The sequence below is a fragment of the Triticum urartu genome, chromosome 7 (assembly GCF_003073215.2).
Source record: "Triticum urartu cultivar G1812 chromosome 7, Tu2.1, whole genome shotgun sequence".
Classification (NCBI taxonomy): Eukaryota; Viridiplantae; Streptophyta; class Magnoliopsida; order Poales; family Poaceae; genus Triticum; species Triticum urartu.
Window position 1 is genome coordinate 612,384,211 of NC_053028.1, and position 19,993 is coordinate 612,404,203.

Genomic DNA, 19,993 nt, shown 5'->3' on the forward strand with positions numbered 1-19,993 from the left:
CGGTTCCGGTACTCGAATACTAAAGCCTATCCGTGGCGCCGAAATGCATGGGCCGGATGCGGGCACAGCTGTGACGTGACACGTTTTGGCGTGCGCGAGGAGCAAAGCACGCGAGCTCCGCGGAAGCAAACAGTGATCAAGTTGGCCGCTGGGATCGTCGCGCCACCCCTACGTAGTTTAATCACAGGCTGATGAAATGCCTGTGCACGGCGTACTGCATTCCTTTAAATTAGTGGGTTAATCTGGACTGTGGTTGCTTAGTGTTCCTCTGTTTGTTTCTGATGAGGGCGAGGAGGAGTAGAGAGAGGATCACAGCCGTTGGCGGGCTGGCGTTGGGGTTTTGTTTGTTTGGTTCATAAGTTCTAAGATTTTTTTTAGTCCCAACTTATAAGAGGGGGTTTGTTTTCAGAGATTTATTGGTCTAGGGACTTAAATAAGTCCCTATAAGTCCCATCTAGACCAAACATGAGGAACTTATAGGGACTTAAAGTGGGCATTTGGGACTTATGAAATAAGACTCTCAAGGAGAGACTTATAGTTGTAACATGGTCTTATAGAGACTTATAAGTCCCAGGAACCAAACATGTAGGACTTTTTAGGGACTTGAGACTTATAAACTGGGACTAAAAAAAGTCCTAAAACTTATGAACCAAACAGGGCCTAAGTCTCAAGTCCCTACCTGTTTAGTTCTTGGGACTTATAAGTCTCTATAAGACCATATTACAACTGTAAGTCTCTATAAGTCCCTCCTTGAGAGTCTTATTTCATAAGTCTCAAACCGACTTTAAGTCTTTATAAGTTCCTTTTGTTTGGTTTAGATGGAATTTATAGAAACTTATTTAAGTCCCTAAACTAATAAATCCGTGAAAACAAACACCCTCTTTAGTGCGTGCGGAGCCGGGCAGGGCGTGTCCCCATGCCGATGCCTTAATATTCTCTCACTCCTCCTTCCCTCGTCCACATCATTGCAGCTCGTAGCACTCCACCCTTGGTCTCGAGTCTAGTCCTAGCCAGCTCCTTCGCCGGCGGGGCGAGGCGAGGCGACGCGCAGCTCATCTCATCTTCCCCATCTATATAAGCGCGCGCGCGCCCGCCTCTCTCCTCACTTAAGGCACGCCGAGTGTTAGTTACAGGGAGGGAGAGTGTGTGTGTGAGGGCAGCGGCAAGTGCAAGCATCAATTAAGGACAGGCAGAGGAAGAGGAGCTAGTTAAGAGTCCAAGAGAGGGAGACAGGCAGCTCCTATAGTAGATGGCAATGAGGTCGAGGGGGCTGCAGCTGCGGTCGCGGCGGGAGAGCTTGCTCGTCGTCGTCGTCGTCGTCGTCGGCGTGCTGCTGCTGCTGGCGACGGCGGCGCCGCCCGTCGCGGCGGCGGGGCTGAGCCGGAACTACTACGCCAAGACGTGCCCCAACGTGGAGGCGCTGGTCCGCGGCGCCGTGACCCAGAAGCTGCAGGAGACCTTCAACGCCGCGCCCGGCACCCTCCGCCTCTTCTTCCACGACTGCTTCGTCAGGGTACGCGCGCCGCATACAAAAACCAGAGCTTGCCTCTAGTGTCTGACTGTTGCTTGCATCGATTAATCGAATGGTTGATGTGATGGGGGTGTGCAGGGGTGCGACGCCTCGGTGCTCATCTCCGGGCCGGGCGACGAGCACAGCGCGGGCGCGGACACGACGCTGTCGCCGGACGCGCTGGACCTCATCACGCGCGCCAAGGCCGCCGTGGACGCCGACGCCGGCTGCTCCAACAAGGTCTCCTGCGCCGACATCCTCGCGCTCGCCACCCGCGACGTCGTCCAGCAGGTACGAACGCCGCCCGCGCACGCGCATAGCTAGTCCCGTCCCGTCTCTCTCCGCGCCGCCGCTTTCTTTGGTCGGTCGACGGCGACGCCGCGCGGGGTCAATTAGGAGGTGGGCTGACAAAGCGTGCGCCTAAACCCTCACTTAGCCCGGCTCTCCGTGTGTGTTTATTAGGGCTAACCGCGCAGCATCTGCACACCGAGAGACAGCTATATGATGGATGGATGGGGCTGACATGTCCCACGCCGTGTGCGCACACTGGCGCTCTGGAGCTCTCTGGGCAGCCGTAGCCACGAGCCTTCTCTCTCTCTCTCTCTCTCTTAGCTGTGAGTCAGTGACGACGCAGTTACGCCTCTCCCTGTGCCGGGAGCACGTACGTACGCGCCCACGCGCCATGCCCGGAGCTTGTGTGCGCGCGCCGCAACCTCGGTGGTGCCGAAACCATTGCCACCAGCATACAGCAGCTAGCTAGGATTGGATTAACTGCCGCCGCCCAACAAACAACTACTACTCGTATACTTGTACTGGATCACGTACTACTACTAGGAGGACTACAACTAGATTAAGCAGTATTAATGTCACTCGCTACCACATCGATCCCACTTGTGGTACGTAGGAGTAGTTCTTAACCGAGGAGAGTAACATTCTTTGCTGTTTTTGTTTCAAAAAAAACATTCCTTGGTGTTTCATCGCACAGTTTTGGAGTAGCTGGTTCGATTTGGGCACTCCAAAAGCTCGAAAAGTCGGGATCTTTTGGCGCTAAAATTTCGGGGCCGACACGGTCGTGGTCCCAGCCGGTCGGAACTCCGCTGTCGTATTTACTCGTCCATCCAGTAGCAGCAGCAGCGTTCCAGAGTCCAGAGGGCGCGGCGTGGGGACGGACGCGACGGGGGCGAGTTATTTCTACTGCTGCGCCGTCCGCCTCCTCTTCTGACCTGACCGTGTCCAGCCGCCCCGGTGAAAAAAGCGTCTCCCGGCGTGGTGCGTACACACGGTTCGGCCGCGTAAATGAACCGCGTACGTACGGCAACCAACCCGCCGAGCCGTCGCAGTGGTGGCGGCAGCGGTAGAGCTGCTGCGGAATTAATCCGTCAATTATTGAGACGCGCAAGTTGCGCGCCGTGCCGGAAGCTCTGCTCGAGCGCGTACGTAGAAGTACCGTGCTTGATTGCAGAGCTGTGCTGTAATGACCTCACCGGAGTACTAGTACTGATGATGATTCTGGTTTTTGGTTTGATGATGATGCAGGCGGGAGGGCCGTCGTACCCGGTGGAGCTGGGGCGGCTGGACGGCAAGGTGGGCACGCGCGCCGTCGTGAAGCACAGCCTCCCCGGCGCCGGCTTCTCCCTGGACCAGCTCAACAAGCTCTTCGCCGCCAACGGCCTCACCCAGACCGACATGATCGCCCTCTCAGGTCAGTTGTACGGCCCGATTGATTGATTGGTTGATTGATTGTTGATCTCCTCCGGCCTCGGCAACATCACGCCAAAACATTCCCTCTGAATTGAATTATTAGCCGCTCAAGGTAGATAGTAGGCAGTTACTGACGTGGAAGACGAATGCGGTGCAGGGGGGCACACGATCGGGGTGACGCACTGCGACAAGTTCGTGCGGCGGCTGTACACCTTCAAGGGGGCGCGGCCGCAGTACAGCCCGCCGATGAACCTGGCGTTCCTGCGGCAGATGCGGGGGACGTGCCCGCTCAACTACAGCCCGGCCACGGTGGCCATGCTGGACGCCGTCACGCCCAACAGGTTCGACAACGGCTACTACCAGACGCTGCAGCAGCAGAAGGGCCTGCTGTCGTCGGACCAGGTGCTCTTCGCCGACCGCCGCTCCCGGGCCACCGTCAACCACTTCGCGTCCAACCAGACCGCCTTCTTCGACGCCTTCGTCGCCGCTATGGCCAAGCTCGGCCGCATCGGGGTCAAGACCGCCGGCTCCGACGCCGAGATCCGCCGGGTCTGCACCAAGGTCAACTAACGTGGTTGCTTAGCTCTAAGCTGCCGTGGTAGTAGCACCACACGTACATTCAGTAGAGAGGGTAAAATGGATGGATGGATGGGCCGATCGATTCTGTCATGTGTCTCTCCTCTTCTCTTCTCCCTGCCCATGCGCGCCCCATATGCTCGCACATGCCATATTGTCATAGCCGATTTGTTCCAGCCCGATTCTTTTCTTCACCATGTAATAAAGCATATAAATGCCGTGGGATAGGAGGCACGCACAGTTACATCCATGTAAATGTTACACTTGGTCCGGTTAATCAACAAGTATACTATCCCATATGAATGAATGGAGTTATTTTTTGAAAGTGTTACTGTACATGTCACAGTGGATGTACTATGTGAAGTTGAATGTTCTGTGCACTGCACTGTATGGCATGGTGGCTCCAGCCAGCTGGTGACAGAGGATGCAACATGCCATGGATGGTCCAAGTTTCTCATAACTACGCCCAAGGTGAGCTGTGAACACCTGCAACAAACCATGTGATATTTTCAGTCAAACATCCAAAGCTCCAAGAAGCACGCCTCAATACATCCAGGAACAGGAAATGATAGTGAACACCAGTATGCTGTCCAAGTAAAGAGACGATCAAGATTTCTCAACACACAAGAGCAACTCTAGCAGAGTTAGTCGTGTTGGCAGCCTCCATATGGATATGAAGATTACCAAGCCAAACCAAAAACACATAATCTCCATAAGAGCTGCCTCCTTACCGTATGACCCACTTGTCAGTGAGACATCCTCCTTTTCCCAGTCTCCAATGCATATATATTCAATTAAACCAACAACATTCAGTTAAACCCGAGCACGGCGGCGAGGGATTGGACGATGACGAGACGCGAGGGCGTGGAAAATCCAAGATGGTACCAAAATTCACACAGAGATGTTGTCGTCGGTGACTCGTTTTCGACAGCCATTTCAGCTTCGGGTGCCGATTCCGACGGCGGCGGCCGGATCTGCAATGCTCGAAATTGCAAACCAAAAACACATAATCTCCATAAGAGCTGCCTCCTTACCGTATGACCCACTTGTCAGTGAGACATCCTCCTTTTCCCAGTCTCCAATGCATATATATTCAATTAAACCAACAACATTCAGTTAAACCCGAGCACGGCGGCGAGGGATTGGACGATGACGAGACGCGAGGGCGTGGAAAATCCAAGATGGTACCAAAATTCACACAGAGATGTTGTCGTCGGTGACTCGTTTTCGACAGCCATTTCAGCTTCGGGTGCCGATTCCGACGGCGGCGGCCGGATCTGCAATGCTCGAAATTGTGGAAGCATTACGATAGGTATCCACATGGGTGCCTCATCTAATGCTTCTCACAGTTTCAAACATCGACGTCGATTTTAGCTTCGGCGTGCCGATTCCAATGGCGGCGATGCTCGCAAATGTGAGAAGCAAAGAATCTATGTACCCCATGTTTCTCACATCTTCAAACACCGACGTCATTTTCACTCCTCCATGCATTACTCGTCGTCGAGTCTCTCCGATTTCTTCCCATCTAAAGGAAAAATCATGCTAACCAGTTTGGAGACACATGCGGTAATTCTTGTGGAAATCCTTATGTCTCCCAAAACGACTAGTATAATTTTTACCAATGCTTCTCCTCCTCAATATGGTGATTTTAGTCTAAAATTGGCACATTGGCAATTATTATGGTGACCGGCGCAATATGGTGACTTTTACTAGAGTTGCTCTAAGTTTGATCCCCTAGATAAGGAATGGAAATTAGATGGCCATGGAAAAGTAGGCAGAGAGCCCAAGCTATAGCACGCGAGAAGGAAGTGGAGGCCGGAATGTGATTCCATAACACCAGAGTATGCCGGCCATGAACCCCACTCCTTTACAAGGTCAAGCACTCCGTTTCAAGCCATTCGTAGCACACGTTTGGATTGCATAACTTGGTGCATTGGTTTTGGCATAAGGGTCAGGTCCCTTTCTTGCCTTGATTAAATGGAGAAACCAACTAACCGACTTCAGCGCTGCCATTTGTGCCGCATCGTGATCACAGGCCATTTCAGGTCTCGATTGACCCGTTCATAGATTCAGCGAACAGCTTTGCTAAGTCTCAGTCGATTGAGACTTCGTTATGTCTCAGTCGATGCTATCTTCCTTTGATTTTGCATGGAGATTCATACAAAAAAATTATTTTCAGTTTTTTTTTCTTTTATATACTACATCACTTGACTGGTTAAGTCTCAGTCGACTGAAACCTAGCCACACCCTTCTGCGAATGATTACGATAGCCTATATTAACGCTCAATTTGGCAGCCATCATCTTTCTGCAGCCCAAGAAAATTATGCAGAACGATTAGGTGTAAGTTTGACACGCTACTTTTCTCATGGTCCCGGAAATACGGGAGAGACCACAAATCCACAGGCACAAAGGGAAGTGGTGTTGAGTGTTGACAGGTATAGGATGCCTCCAAGTGCCTGCCTGCCACGCACCGCTGCTTTTCTTGGTCGACATGTTGATCGGGTCGCCCCTGCCATTGGCGTCGCCTCGGATTGCATTCGGTGGCGCGAATGCGCCGTCTCTTTCTTCAGCAAAATCAGCTGTCAGCTCTTTAGCTTATCCTCCCGCCTTGCTTTCCAAACCAACTTAACTGATGAGAGGATGATGAAACGGACGCTAAATAAAGTGGGATGGTAAAAATATGAAAGCGCCTATGCATCATTCATGGTCAAATAGATCCCAAGTTCCTTGCTCTGAACGTGTACTGTCATTCAGAAACGCCAATTCCAACTAATAATAAGGTAACGAAAGAAGCAAAACTGAACGAATATATATAGCAGGAGTGAGACTTGAGGGAAGCTTTGCAAAGATAACATAGAACCAGTACCGACAGATCCTGTCCATATTTCCTTTCTTTTGCTTAGCGGTGCCAAATTCGTCTGAAAGACACTTATCTTGTGCATATTCTGCCCATCCCCTTGTGCGTGCGCAGATCTGATTGGTGCAACGAAAGGGAAGAATTCTCGTGCCTTAAGGACCCCCTCTGAAGCATCTCCAAGAACCAACCCCAAACGATGCGGCTGGCTGCGACAGGCAGCATGCAGCACGGCCAACCAATTTGTTCTTGTCTCACTCTTTCTGCGCAAAGCTACAAGCGAGCCATTGTCTCCTACGGAGTACTACTTACTAAGATTGCATCTGAAATAAACTTGTTAGGTCATTTTGTCCACATATCCCATGTGGGACATTAGGCTATTATATGAAAGTAATGTGCCATGTCTTGTGCTTCTTGAGGTCAGACAAAGTAGGTCCAAGTCTCATACATTGCATTTTTTCCCCGATAAAAGATGGATTTTATTAACTCAAAATGAAGCATTAAGGGGATACAAACACAATGTGCATACATCTGGCGACTTAGGTTCTCTGTATGCGACCACTTGATCTGAATGCAGTGTATGTGCCATAAATTGAGCTTATATAACTGTGGGTTCCTTGAACAGTTCCTTGCGGACATGAAAAATAATATCATGACTAATGAATTGATATGATGTTCCCTGTGTTACAAACCGTTCATTTATTCTGTTCTTATGGTAGGAAAAGATGTCCCCGGTGTTACAAACAGTCCATTTATTCTGTTATTATGATAGACACATGGATGATTGGAACATAGAAGACTGCAAAGTCTCCAAAAAAAATGGTTGGAATAGTACGCGTCGGTTCTTGCATTATTTTAGGTCATTCTATCAGGAAAATGAATGAAGGATTATCTAGTAAGGTGATTGAAAACCAAAGAAAAACAAATGGTACAAACTCAAGTGTTAACGCCAATGTAAAGAAAAAGATAAGTCATGTTTAGTTCATAGGGGTACATTGCTACATTATTTTTCCTACTGGAGCAAATGAACACCAAATCTGACGAATTTTTGGTCATTCCTATGGCAAAAGTGTAATTCTATATTGGATACCACATGAAGCTTAGAAAATTTATGGCATAGACACTGAATATTTTACACTCGGACTATGAGCCAAACGTGCATGTAACTTACAGGTTGAAGGGTTGGAAAGAAAAGTTTCTGTCTATAGGAGGGAAAGAGATTTTGTTGAAGGCGGTGATCCAATCTATCCTTGTTTTTGCTATGTCCGTTTTTAATATTCCCAAGAAGCTATGCAAGGAGATGACAGATGCAATGTCAGAATTTTGGTGGGGAGATACAGATGAAGTAAAACAGATGCATTGAATAGCCTGGTGGAGGATGTGTATTCCCAATGGACGGAGGTATGGGCTTCCGGGACCTACACTCTTTTAACCTAGTCATGTGGCAAAACAATCTTGGAGACTCATCACAAATATTGATATGTTGTGTGCTCAAGTTCTAAAAGCTAAGTATTATCCTCACTGCAATTTACTAAAGGCAGGCCCTAAAAAAAGCTCCTCTTTCACGTGGCAAAATATTGTGGCCGACCTGTGTACTTCTCGGAGAGGACACATTTGGAGAGTTGGCACGGGTGAATAGATAGATATTTGGGAGGACCACTGGATACCAGGAAGTCCATCTAGAATGGTGCAAACACCTAAGGGCCAAATTCTGCTACAAACCGTAAGTGATTTAATTGAACTTGCTACTGAAAGTTTGGATGAGATGCTCATAAGGAATGTTTTTAACCCGATTGACGTGGAAAGAATCTTGCTAACACCCTTGAGCGAACATCTGAATGAAAATTTTGTGGCCTGGCATTTTACAAAATCATATATATTCATGGTAAAGTCGGTGTACTATATTGAATGGGATCATGTCCATAGACACCGACTGACTAGAGCGGATGGACAAGGGACAACTTCACGCAATCCTGTTTGGGACACCTTATGGACGCTGAAAGTGCCAAGCAAAGTAAAAATCTTTGGATGGAAAGCCTTGCATGGCATAATCCTAGGTCTGGCGGTGTTGTCTAATAGACACATTCCTACTCTGGATCAATGTCTTGCTCTTCGGGTCCTGAAGATATTAGGCATATGATGTTCACTTGCAGCCGTACACAAGATGTCTGGAAATCGCTGGGTCTTCAAGACATTATTATGAAGGCTACATATGTTGACCGATCTGGATCCATAATTCTTGAAGAGCTGCTTCGACGATAGAATAATAAATCACCGGTACTTGGGCAAGTTGGGTTAAAGGAGATGATTATCGTGGGTGCTTGGTATATTTGGTGGCAACGTAGAGAGTTTGTAAAATGGGTGGTTGTGGCCCCTCCACCTCAGTCAGCTTTTGCTATTCAAACTATAGCAATGAACTATGTGGGAGCTTATTTAAAATCTGAACCACAAACAACAACATGGTGCAGGCCGCCAAGACTTTCATATAAGTTGAACATCGATGCATCTTTTAAAAAAAATGGAACAGTGGAGCAGGTGCAGTACTATGTAATAAAATTGGCGAAGCAATTGCAGGGGCTTGCTGGTCTCTAGATCGATTACTTGATGTAGCAACAACGAAGGCAACAATGCATCAGAAGGGCATGTACATGATGGAAAAGTTGGGATGTGTCTTAGTAATAGTTGAAACAGGTTCTATGGAACTTGTGCAAGCTTTTAATGGGGCCATTCAGATGTGGAGTCCATACTCGTCTATACTAGCATACTGTTGTTGGATTGCATCCAGAATTGGGAACATATCCATGCAATATTGCAACAGGGAAGCGAACATGGTGGCGCACACATTAGCTAGACATGCTTTTACTTCTAATTCTTTTGTGTTTTGAGAGGGTAATCCCCCTAGCTTTATTGTCACAGCTGTAATGAACGATATATCGTTATTCAACTTGAAATAAAGTGTGCCATGATGGCATTCCCTAAAAAAAAAACTTAAAGTAGAAGATGGTTACTTCTCGGACATGGAGTTTCTGCTTGCGGGCTCAAGTGCCCCCCATGAACAATAAACTCGAAGACAATAGTTAAAAATAAAAGTAAAAACTGATTTCTTTTTGCAATAAACATTGATGGATTGTCTGCATACTTTAAAAAATCATGAAGGAAAAATATTCAATGCTATCGCAAAAATATATATTATAAAATCGATGCTCCTAAAAGACTATTTTAAAAGGCATTTTGTAGCATTCATTTTGTATATTGTTTTCCAGAATACTAGAATATTTTTTCTTCATAATTTTTTTCATGTTTGTGGAAAATTCTTGATTTGTTATTTTTTAAAATAGTTTTTTCTGTTTTGTTTAACTATTTTTCGATTTTACTATTCATCATGGGCGTAGCCAAACCCACATTCGGGTACTTTTTTTTTGCCTTTTCTAAGTGTAGAGCTTTGCTCGAATTTCTGCACGTGCACATAATGTATCATGTTCGGATCAATGTTTATTTTGGAAACTTTAATTTAACTAGTAGAACGCCCATGCGTTGCTACGGGCTATAATGCATATATAAATAAATCAAACAAATGATTAAGATGGTGTTTAAGGTCGAAGCATATTCCCCCTCATACATCCGGGCATGTTCGAACAGTAAACAAGCGTCCGGTAGGCTCCTTGAATTTCAATCATCTGGACAGTCCGGAATCCCCCAAATCCAGACCATATGTGGGGGAGAAATGTGATTGTCTGGACTATCTGCCATGTTATCTTCAATACGCAGGCCCAACACAAAAACCTACCCTATGACGCATCCTTTTCTTTTTTCTGTCGGACCCTCCCTTTCTCACTCGGTTTCCAGCCGCAGCAGGGCATTTCTCATTGGACCACTCTCTTTTAAAAATGGGCGACGCCCACCTCACCTTCGTTGTGCGTTGCCCGTGCATTGCTATAGGGACATATATATTTTAGTATTCAACATTAATTTTGTCTAATATATATATTTTTTAAGATCCTCGTGTACATCAAGCGGCGTTCTGGGCTTTCTTTTGCCACTAAATCACTCTGCCTCCTCTTCTTCTTCTTCCACCCACTATCTCCACTTCTCCAATTCAAGCACCCATTCAAATACGAAACCGTGTAGTTGGGGCATCTCTCTCTCTCGCCCTCCCTCCCTCTCTCTGCAGTTTGGGTATATTTCAGAATGTTCTTGTCTTAGCAAGGCGTGTAGGCAGTTTTTTGTTGCGTCATGGCAGCTAGTCTCCCTCCCTCTCTCTCCCTCTCCCTCTGCCCCTCCCCCTCTCTCTCTCTCAAAACATATTTATTATGCATTATCGACAAGCTAGGAGAACGATGTTGCTACTTTATTGTTTGGCACGTCTCTGTGAAATATAAAGAGATAGAGGGGAGGAGGATATATACATGGCGGAGTAGGTGGCCACTTAGGTTGTTGCATGGTTTTTACGGGGAATAATGATGATGACCACGGGGTTGGGGGCAACGACATGTAAAAAAGCGAAAGGTATATTATCTTCAGATATAAGATGCACTTTGCATTGCAATAATAAAGAGTTTTTCCCGCTAGTCCTAGAGCATCCTCACACTATGTACTGCAAAGAAATTAATGCGTCAGAAGTTCTGCTCAGTGGTATTCCTTTCACACTGATCATGTGTGCACTGAACTTTTTTTTGGAGCTTCCCAATAAAATCCGAAGTGCTAATATATCAGTTAAACAGATTAGCGGGAGTGATGCGACACGTTCTCCCCATTAGTGATCTCCACTAATATATTACAAATGTGTAAGGGTAGATAGAAACACTCAATACTGTTGGGTGGTATTTCATTTCTTCTTATTTTGAATATGTACGGCTCCCTGGAAGGTTGATGTGAAGATAACCAAACTATGGATAATCAATATCCTTATTCTAACCTTGAATAGTGATTGAATTGCCAAAAAAAAGGATAATGAGATGAGAAAAACCTTGAATCATGTGTGGTGTATGCATTAGTTCTAAAAACACAAATTAAATTTCAGAGTTCAATGATATAATCGTGTGTATGACAAATCTTAGCATATAGAAACAACGATATAATGCAACATACCAAATAGAGATGGTCTGTTCTTACTGAAATGAATAAGCTAATATGAGGCGGCTTACAAAAGATTGTTGCTAAAAGCAAAATATAACATGAGATCTCGAATCCTTCAGCATAACCTATATAATAACCGATGTGACATCTCATTATGAAATTAATTAATATTGGTTGAACCTTGTTTTTGTGATCATGTGCTTCTCTTTGACAAGACACATATCCGTGTATGTGATTTTTTAAATTTTTTTAAGAATGACTACCAATCTGACTCTTTTTCAGTCATCTGCAGTGACGTCTCGGTACAATCGCTAGCGTCACCGCTGCCAGTCGGCCGGTGTTGTGGGCGGAGTATGTAAGTGCGACGACGGCCGGTGTTTGGCTCGCGAGATTGTGATCCTGGTCGATCGCCAGGCAGGACGTGCACGTGGATTGCTAGCAGAACATTAAATCTGGGGCCTCGAATTGGATGACAGACCGTGGAAGCAAAATTGGATGGCAGATCGGTCGTAGGGCGTTGATTTTCATGTGTATGTTAATCTGGCTGGCCTTGGGATAATTTAAGTTTGTTGTCTTACCATACCTAGATTGATTGATTACTATAATTACCATATTTGAAATTTCCTGTGTTTATGGCTTTAGCATAACTGGGTTGATTTATTACTATAATTATCATATTTGAGATTTTTGAGTTTATAATTTTACCATACGTTGATTGATTGTGATTGATTACCATAAATACGTTGGGTATTCCCGGCCAGACAAGAAAAGAGAAAAACCGATAGGAGGGGTGAAGGAAGGTGAGAGGAAATAAAACCAGATGAAAATAAAACCAGATGACAGACCGTGGAAGCAAAATTGGATGGCAGATCGGTCGTAGGGTGTTGATTTTCATGTGTATGTTAATCTGGCTGGCCTTGGGATAATTTAAGTTTGTTGTCTTACCATACCTAGATTGATTGATTACTATAATTACCATATTTGAAATTTCCTGTGTTTATGGCTTTAGCATAACTGGATTGATTTATTACTATAATTATCATATTTGAGATTTTTGAGTTTATAATTTTACCATACGTTGATTGATTGTGATTGATTACCATACATACGTTGGGTATTCCCGACCAGACAAGAAAAGAGAAAAACCGATAGGAGGGACCAGACAAGAAAAGAGAAAAACCGATAGGAGGGGTGAAGGAAGGTGAGAGGAAATAAAATCAGATGAAAATAAAACCGGAGTACCAGGCTACTTTATTAGCAGTAGAGATACTAAGAGCGTAGAATCCCATCATTCTGTGGAGACTATACCTCGCATTAAGTGAGACCGCACAATTTCTTGCGGCCAGCCCAATAGCAGTCACTTAAAGGAAATAGGAAGAGAAATCAAAGAGAGCGCCACACGCAGGAGGATTCGATCCTTGGTGTACTAGTTGATCATGAGGGCAGCTAGCCACTGCGCTAGATTCACGTTCGTGACTAACTAGTAGGTCGGGTCGTCTTAGTCGAAACGAGCCTCGTTCCACTATTTCTTTTCTGTTTTTCCAGGGTTTTTTTTGTTTTGTTTTATCAATTTTTTTATTGGTTTGTTATTATCTTTCTTTTTATTGTTTTTCTTTGATTTTCTTTAATACTTTCTTGGTTTTCACTGGGCTTTTCCTTTTTTCTTCGGATTTCTTTCTTTATTTCTTTTTTTCATCAGGTTTTTTTGTCTTCTTTGTTTTTTGTTTGGTTTTCTTATTTCTTCTTCGTCTTTTGCTTTTCTTTTGAGTTTTTTTGTTTCTTTTGGTTCATTTTACATTATTTGTATATGTCAGCAACATTTTTCTAATACACGTCTGACATTTTTTCTATACAAATTTAACATTTTTTAAATACAGATTTATAATATTTTTAAATGCTTTATTAACATTTTTTCGATACATGGTCAAAACATTTCTGTACACAATTGTAAAATTTTTCATATGTTTGATTAACATTTTTCAAAGACAAAATTAATATTTTTTAATAAATCGCCAACATTTTTGTATGCATATTTAGTATTTTTTTTCAAATGCTTGATTAACATTTTCTAAATGCAATATTAGCACTTTTTGGAACACATTGTCAACATTTTTTCTATACACATTCAACATTTACCAAATGATTGATTAACATTTTCCAATACTTGTTCAACATTTTTTTAAATGCTTGATTAACATTATATATATATATGATCAACGAAATTAATTAGTTTTTAATACATGGTCAATATTTTGTCTATACACATCTAACATTTTTCAAATGCTTGATCAACAATTTACAAATATTTGTTCAATATTTTTTCAAATGATGATTAACATTTTTATATACATGTCAATTAGTTTCATCATTTCATAATACATGATCAATATTTTTTCTGTACACATTTAACATTTTTCAAATGCTTTGTCTAAATTTTTTTGAAATAATTGTTCAACATTTTTCAAATGCTTTGCTTATTATTTTTATACACATCATCAAAATATTTAATTAGTTTTTAATTCATGGTCAACATGTTTTGTGTACACATTCAACATTTTTCAAATGCATAATTAACTTCTTTTCAAAATATTATTTAAAGTGTATTTTTGTAATATATATGTTTAGAACATTTGAAATTGTGAAAATAAATAAATAATGGAATAAAAAAGAAATAAAAACATGAAAATAATAAAAAAGGTAATAAGGCAGTGTACTACCGCAAACTGGGCCGACCCATATGCCCGCATGCTTCAGCAAGTGAGAAGCCTCTACTCGCTGAACACGAGACATAGGCGCTCCCCGAAATCACTAATTGAGGAGCACTTATTACAAAGATCACTCCCACCTTTTCAGGCTGTGACAAGTGGCGCGCTGCATGTGCGCTATTTGTTGCAACCTGAGAGTTTTCTTTTTTTCGTAGATATTCAAAATGTTTTTATCTCTTAAACCGTGTATCCAAATCTCGAACCGTTTTCACCGTTGGATACCTTGCGTCGAGATCTTCAAAACTAGATCTGTTGTTGACGAACTTTTTTCCATGAAAAAACCGGACAAAAAAACCGTGACTCTCGCGAAAGCACAACCGTGTCTTTCACGGGTGAAAAAAAACAGAAAACGCATTTTTTTGTTCTGAGAGGCACGGCCGTGCCTCTCGCGAAAGCACAACCGTGTCTCTCGCAAAAGCAAAACCGTGTCTCTCGCAGAAGGAAAAAAAATCCAGAAAACGCGTTTTTTTGTTTCTAAGAGGCACGACCATGATTTTGGCGAAAGCAAAACCGTGACTCTCGTGAAAGAAAAGAAAAAAGAAAACGTGTTTTTTCGCGGGAGTTTTTTTTGAATTTTTTTATATCCAAAAGCTAAGGAAGAATGTGAAAAACCAAAACGTTGAAAAACCCCAAAAAAACCATTTAAAAACCCGAAAACGCGTGCGGAAAAATAAAATAAAATCTGGAGGGAGCACCCAGAGCGCGACACGTAGCGGGCGGCTGAGAGCGTGCTAAGTGACGCTGATCGTTGTGAGACTCCCGAAGTAGCGCTCGTGAACTAGTTGCTCCCTGCGCTCCCTCATCATTCCGTTCACTGATGCAAATGATCTATGTCGGGCAGCATTAGAAGTAGGAAGCCCAAATTTTGCAGGAGGCCCAACAACGAATCAGCCCAACGACGAAGCTGCAGAAGTGCTGCCTCAGAATATTTTTGGCAAACAGCTCTGAAAGAGCACTAGCGCTGCCATGACTTTGAGAGGTTAATTAGGAGAAGAACAAGCACTGACATAGGAGTAGCTGTTTCGATCGTTGAACGCAAAGTGCGGATCTTGACCAACTATGCTTTTGCTTTTGTATAATAAAAGAGTTGGCCACCATGATCACGGGTTCTTTTTCTGGCTGAACTGGCACGAATTTGAGTTACAGTATGACACAGTACAGCACGAGTAATGATGGGAGAAGAGCAGAGACAAAGCTGGGGCCGATCATCTGCGCCCTCCTTTTATTCTTTTCCTAGGAGCTTCTTTCTCTGGTGGGCAGCCGCCATAGATTTACAGCCATCACACTTTTCCTCTTTCAGTAATCCGTAGATTGTAGTACACCATTTCCCAGCCCCAAGGATGATCGTTTTCCTTTTTTATCTGATGGCCGGTGACGTGTACTGTGAGTGGAACAAGATAATAATAATGTAACAAAAAAGAAAGAAAGACACGGAGCTTTGCAAGAGAGAAACAGTTCATCATGTATATATTCACAAGTTGGAGGGCCTTGATTTGTGGCAGTGCCTACGATGTCTAACATGGTTTCATGGTATCTTCATACTACTCCCACCGTCTCAGAATAACTGTCTCTACTTTATACTAACTTTGGTATAACGTTATGTTAAAGTTGATATGTTAAAGTTGAGACACTTATTTTGAGACGGAGAGAGTATTTGACATAGATTCATGTATCCCCCTTGTCCGCGGCGTCCGACAGCGAAGGTACTGCTGAAGCTTTGCATATCGGACACCAGTTCTTCTGTCGAAGCCACTCCTGAATGCAGCACACATGGTACTGATGCTCACACTTCATTCTACCAACCTCTTCGTCCTCAATGTACTCCTCCTGTAATACCCAGTCAATGTCAAAAACATATGTAAGCAGCACAAAAAAGAAATAACAGTATAGTAATGCACAAACAATAAGTTTCTTGCAAAAGAAGCAGTAATAATGGCCCATGAACTGGGAAATACCTGGCATATGCTGCATTTGACATCATCTACTACAGGTTTGTTCACTTCTAGCGCTGGATTCGCTCGTTTATACACGACTCGACTGAGACACTTCTCCAATTGCTCTTCGGAAAGGGCAGTGCTCACGGAGCCAATTCTATCCTCTAGTTGTAATAATTCCTGAGCGAAACAAAACATATCAGCTTCTGGTGTCTGAACTTCATGAGCATAGGGCTACATTTTAGGATCTATACATGCAAACTGAATGGTTACAGAGTAACAATTGTTAACAAAGAAAAGAACGTCTCTAATCAAATTATTACGGCAAAATCAATATCATGGTAATAATACCTCATAAGACATGTCGTCAATATCCATTCTCATATCTCTATGCTGATCATTCAAGCCAAGGCCACTGAGGAATAGATTGGTTTCCAGCACCAGCAATTGCTGCCAATATTATGTACAGAACATGCTTCAGAGCTAAGTTGGCAAGAAAAGAGAAAATTAAAGTTGCAAACAAGGACAAAAGGACTGACCTCATAAGACAATTCATCATGTTGTTCAATCCTTTCCAATGCTAGCAACACCTGTACACAATAAGCATTCCATATATCAACACTGTTATTGCTTTCTCATGTCAAGACTTCCTAGCAGCTAATAAAAAGCACTGCACTGTAAACTATGATAGTTTGATCAGTTTCATCACAAACAAAACCTAAGCACAAAATCAAACAACTCAGACAGTACATGGAAAAACAAATTTACCTCTGCAATTCCGTCCATGTTCATGCGCCTGTGGACATCTCTAAACATTTGTGGGGAGCTATCCTCGGGACGAGAACTCCCTCTGCTCCTTGATGTACGGTTACTAGAGCCTTGACGACTAGAAGAGTAAATTGCATGAGGCAACTCCATAGGAAAAGGCCTCGTTGACCTCTGTGGAGGAACTTCGTTCATCGAAAATCGGGCCCAATCTGGTTGACGAGCCCCCGATACAGTCTCACGCAGAGCAAACACGCGCTGCTCTGTTTCATCTGGCATCCTCATCCTAGCCTGCTGAGTAAAAGGACGCCTAGTCCTTACTGAATCTGCAGAATCCCGAATAATTCTGTTGCTAGTCCTTGTTGTTTGTTGAGAAGCTGATTGTTCAGAGTCTCTGACTCTAGGACCAGTACTGCCAGGATACAAGGAAGGCTGCCCACTTAAAGCCCTTGGTCTTGAAGAAGTCTCCCCATCAGAAATCCTCTTTCTCGTAATCTCAGTCCTCTTACTATGGACAGAATTAGATGAAGAACAGCCTGACGGCAAAACATCAGAGATTGATGTGCAACCAAGGTTTTTTATACCACGCCTTTGTACACCAGGACCAGCACCATTTGATGATTTCACACCAATGGCCAAATTGCGAGGTCCAGCAGGCTGATGGACAGAAGTAGATGCAGTTTGAGTTTTACCCAAACCTATTTCCTCTTTATCCTTCTGCCTACGTGGTTTAGTCCTCAATGCAGTATTTCTCGCCACAGAATCAACTACATGTGAAGAACTCCCTGAAGAAACAGATGAATCTAAGACTTCAGGATCTAGCCCTGTTGGCTGATCCCCAGTGGTTGATGTGGATGATGAATCTTCTGACTCAATCTGCTGAGCACATGGATGCCCATCCTCCTCATCAGCAATAGCTTTCTTGCTACTCTGCAGACGGTTGACAACAGTTCTTCTGTTACTACTTTCAGCATTGTTAAACTGTGCCGACAATGGGCGCCTTAGCTTTTCGTCGTAATTTTTTCTGACAGGAGCTTTTGAAGAGCTTGCAGATACAGACTTAGATCCTGATGAATTAAAAGAGTCACGCAAATACCCCGGCTTTTCCTTGTTGCCAGCCCATGTTGCTTTTGTGGGGTTGAGCTTTGTGGTGTTCCCTGGCTTATTCTGGAACTGATTTGGTCTCTCCTCATTGCTTTGATTTCTCAAGGAGACACCAGAACCCTTTCTTAGAATGCCAATTGTTGTGGAGGATCTACCGGCGTTCTCCTCCATGGCAACTTGTGTTACACTTCTGCAGCCACAATGCAATGAAAGTTAGGAACTGATGTTGCCACAAACAGTCAGAAAGGTAACCTCCAATATGTAAATCCGCATGTAGAAATGATACAGTTCATGTAAGAAAATGGGAAGAAGGTAATGATAGCAATCTCCAATAGCACCAAACAATCGAACTTTGCACCTACTGTTAGTTAAGAACATTCAACTACACTCCAAGGAAGCCATATTCACCTATGTTTATGAAATTATATCAGATCACTATGTTGTAGCGGCGCTACAAGTTAACCGTCCGCTCTTCAGTTTTTTCATTTTAAGCAGACAAAAAATATATTTCCTAAAATGTAAAATGTATTCAATAGATTTTTGTAACAAAATTGGAACAAAATAAGACCCTCTGTTCATTATCATATCTGCCTCTTCGGCATCATCTGTTCATTATCCCAAAACCAATTGGAATTAGCAGTTGAATGAAAACGACTTGATCGAAAGCTGCATATAACAGTTTAGATTGTGATACAGTGACGGCGAATTTCCTGCTTCAAACAAAAGACTGTCTGGGGCGACCCACGCAATATAAAAACACTTGGGTCATGGATAACTATGTCATGTGCAAACATCATCCCACATAGTAATTTATTTGAAGATACAAACAGGAAAAAATGCCTATCGATTTACAAACTAAGAAATGTTGGCAAAATACTCAATCGCGTAAAGAATAACAGAAACACAATAGGCACAACCAAGTCTCCTCTGCCTTCTGAATCATTACGAGAGAGAATCGTGCGCCCACAAAATTTAAGAATCCCTCCCCTCAGGCCTCAGCTCATAAACACACACGGATTACAGATTACTGCATAATAAGTGTATGTATGTATCTGGAATCGAAACGATCACAGGCGCAACCATGTAGCAGCCCAAACCGAGGGAGAGAAAAACGAAATCCGCAGGAAAAATCGACCAATCCAAAGCCCAAATGATCGACACGCCCACAGCAAACGGGGCGGAAACCGCAGGCTGAAGATAGACCCTCTCCTCCTAAACAAAATCCCCACGCCAACACAAGGGAAGAAACGATCAAGGGAACAGAGATTCGTTCCCGAGCTCGCCCGCTTCTCCCCCATCTAAGACAATCTAATCGAAGGCACGCTGCGCGCGCATCCATTTCGTACCTCCTCCTCCACCTCGAACCGACGGCGGCGGCGGCGGCGGCGCCGACCCCGTTTCTTTGTCCTCCCCTTGCCCCCTCGTTTTCTTCTCCTCGCGAAATGGAAACGGGGGAGACGGCGTGCGGTCCGGACGGAGAAGATTTGGTCAGATCCGAGGCGATTTATTTAGCGGCTGGCCGTAGCGGGTCGGGCGCACGGTGGCTAGCGGAGCCCCGTCGCGGCCACGTGGCGCGATGACCGAGGGCACGCTCCGCGGGTGCGGTCGCGCCGTGTGAGTCAGTGGGTGGTGGCGCGCACGACAGGGTCCGTTGTGGTGCGCGTGCGCCGGCGGGATTGACCCGATCGACGGGGACGCGCACGGGGG

General features: G+C 44.3%; 2 protein-coding genes across 2 annotated transcripts; one reads left to right on the forward strand and one right to left on the reverse strand.

The window, feature by feature from the left end:
* Positions 1-954: 954 nt before the first annotated feature.
* Positions 955-4,112, forward strand: LOC125519876 (peroxidase 16-like). The gene is made up of 4 exons (XM_048684650.1): positions 955-1,513; positions 1,610-1,801; positions 3,047-3,212; positions 3,369-4,112. The coding sequence occupies exons 1-4, from the start codon at positions 1,250-1,252 to the stop codon at positions 3,779-3,781; spliced, it is 1,035 nt and encodes a 344-aa protein (XP_048540607.1). The 5' UTR covers positions 955-1,249; the 3' UTR covers positions 3,782-4,112.
* Positions 4,113-15,902: 11,790 nt separating this feature from the next.
* LOC125520384 (probable E3 ubiquitin-protein ligase RHG1A) lies at positions 15,903-19,776 on the reverse strand. Its single transcript, XM_048685305.1, has 6 exons — positions 19,633-19,776; positions 17,186-18,476; positions 16,957-17,007; positions 16,769-16,867; positions 16,439-16,597; positions 15,903-16,310 (listed from the first exon to the last, which is right to left on the reverse strand). Exons 2-6 carry the CDS (start codon positions 18,455-18,457, stop codon positions 16,149-16,151), a joined length of 1,743 nt encoding a protein of 580 aa, XP_048541262.1. The 5' UTR covers positions 18,458-18,476; positions 19,633-19,776; the 3' UTR covers positions 15,903-16,148.
* Between the last annotated feature and the right edge of the window lie 217 nt (positions 19,777-19,993).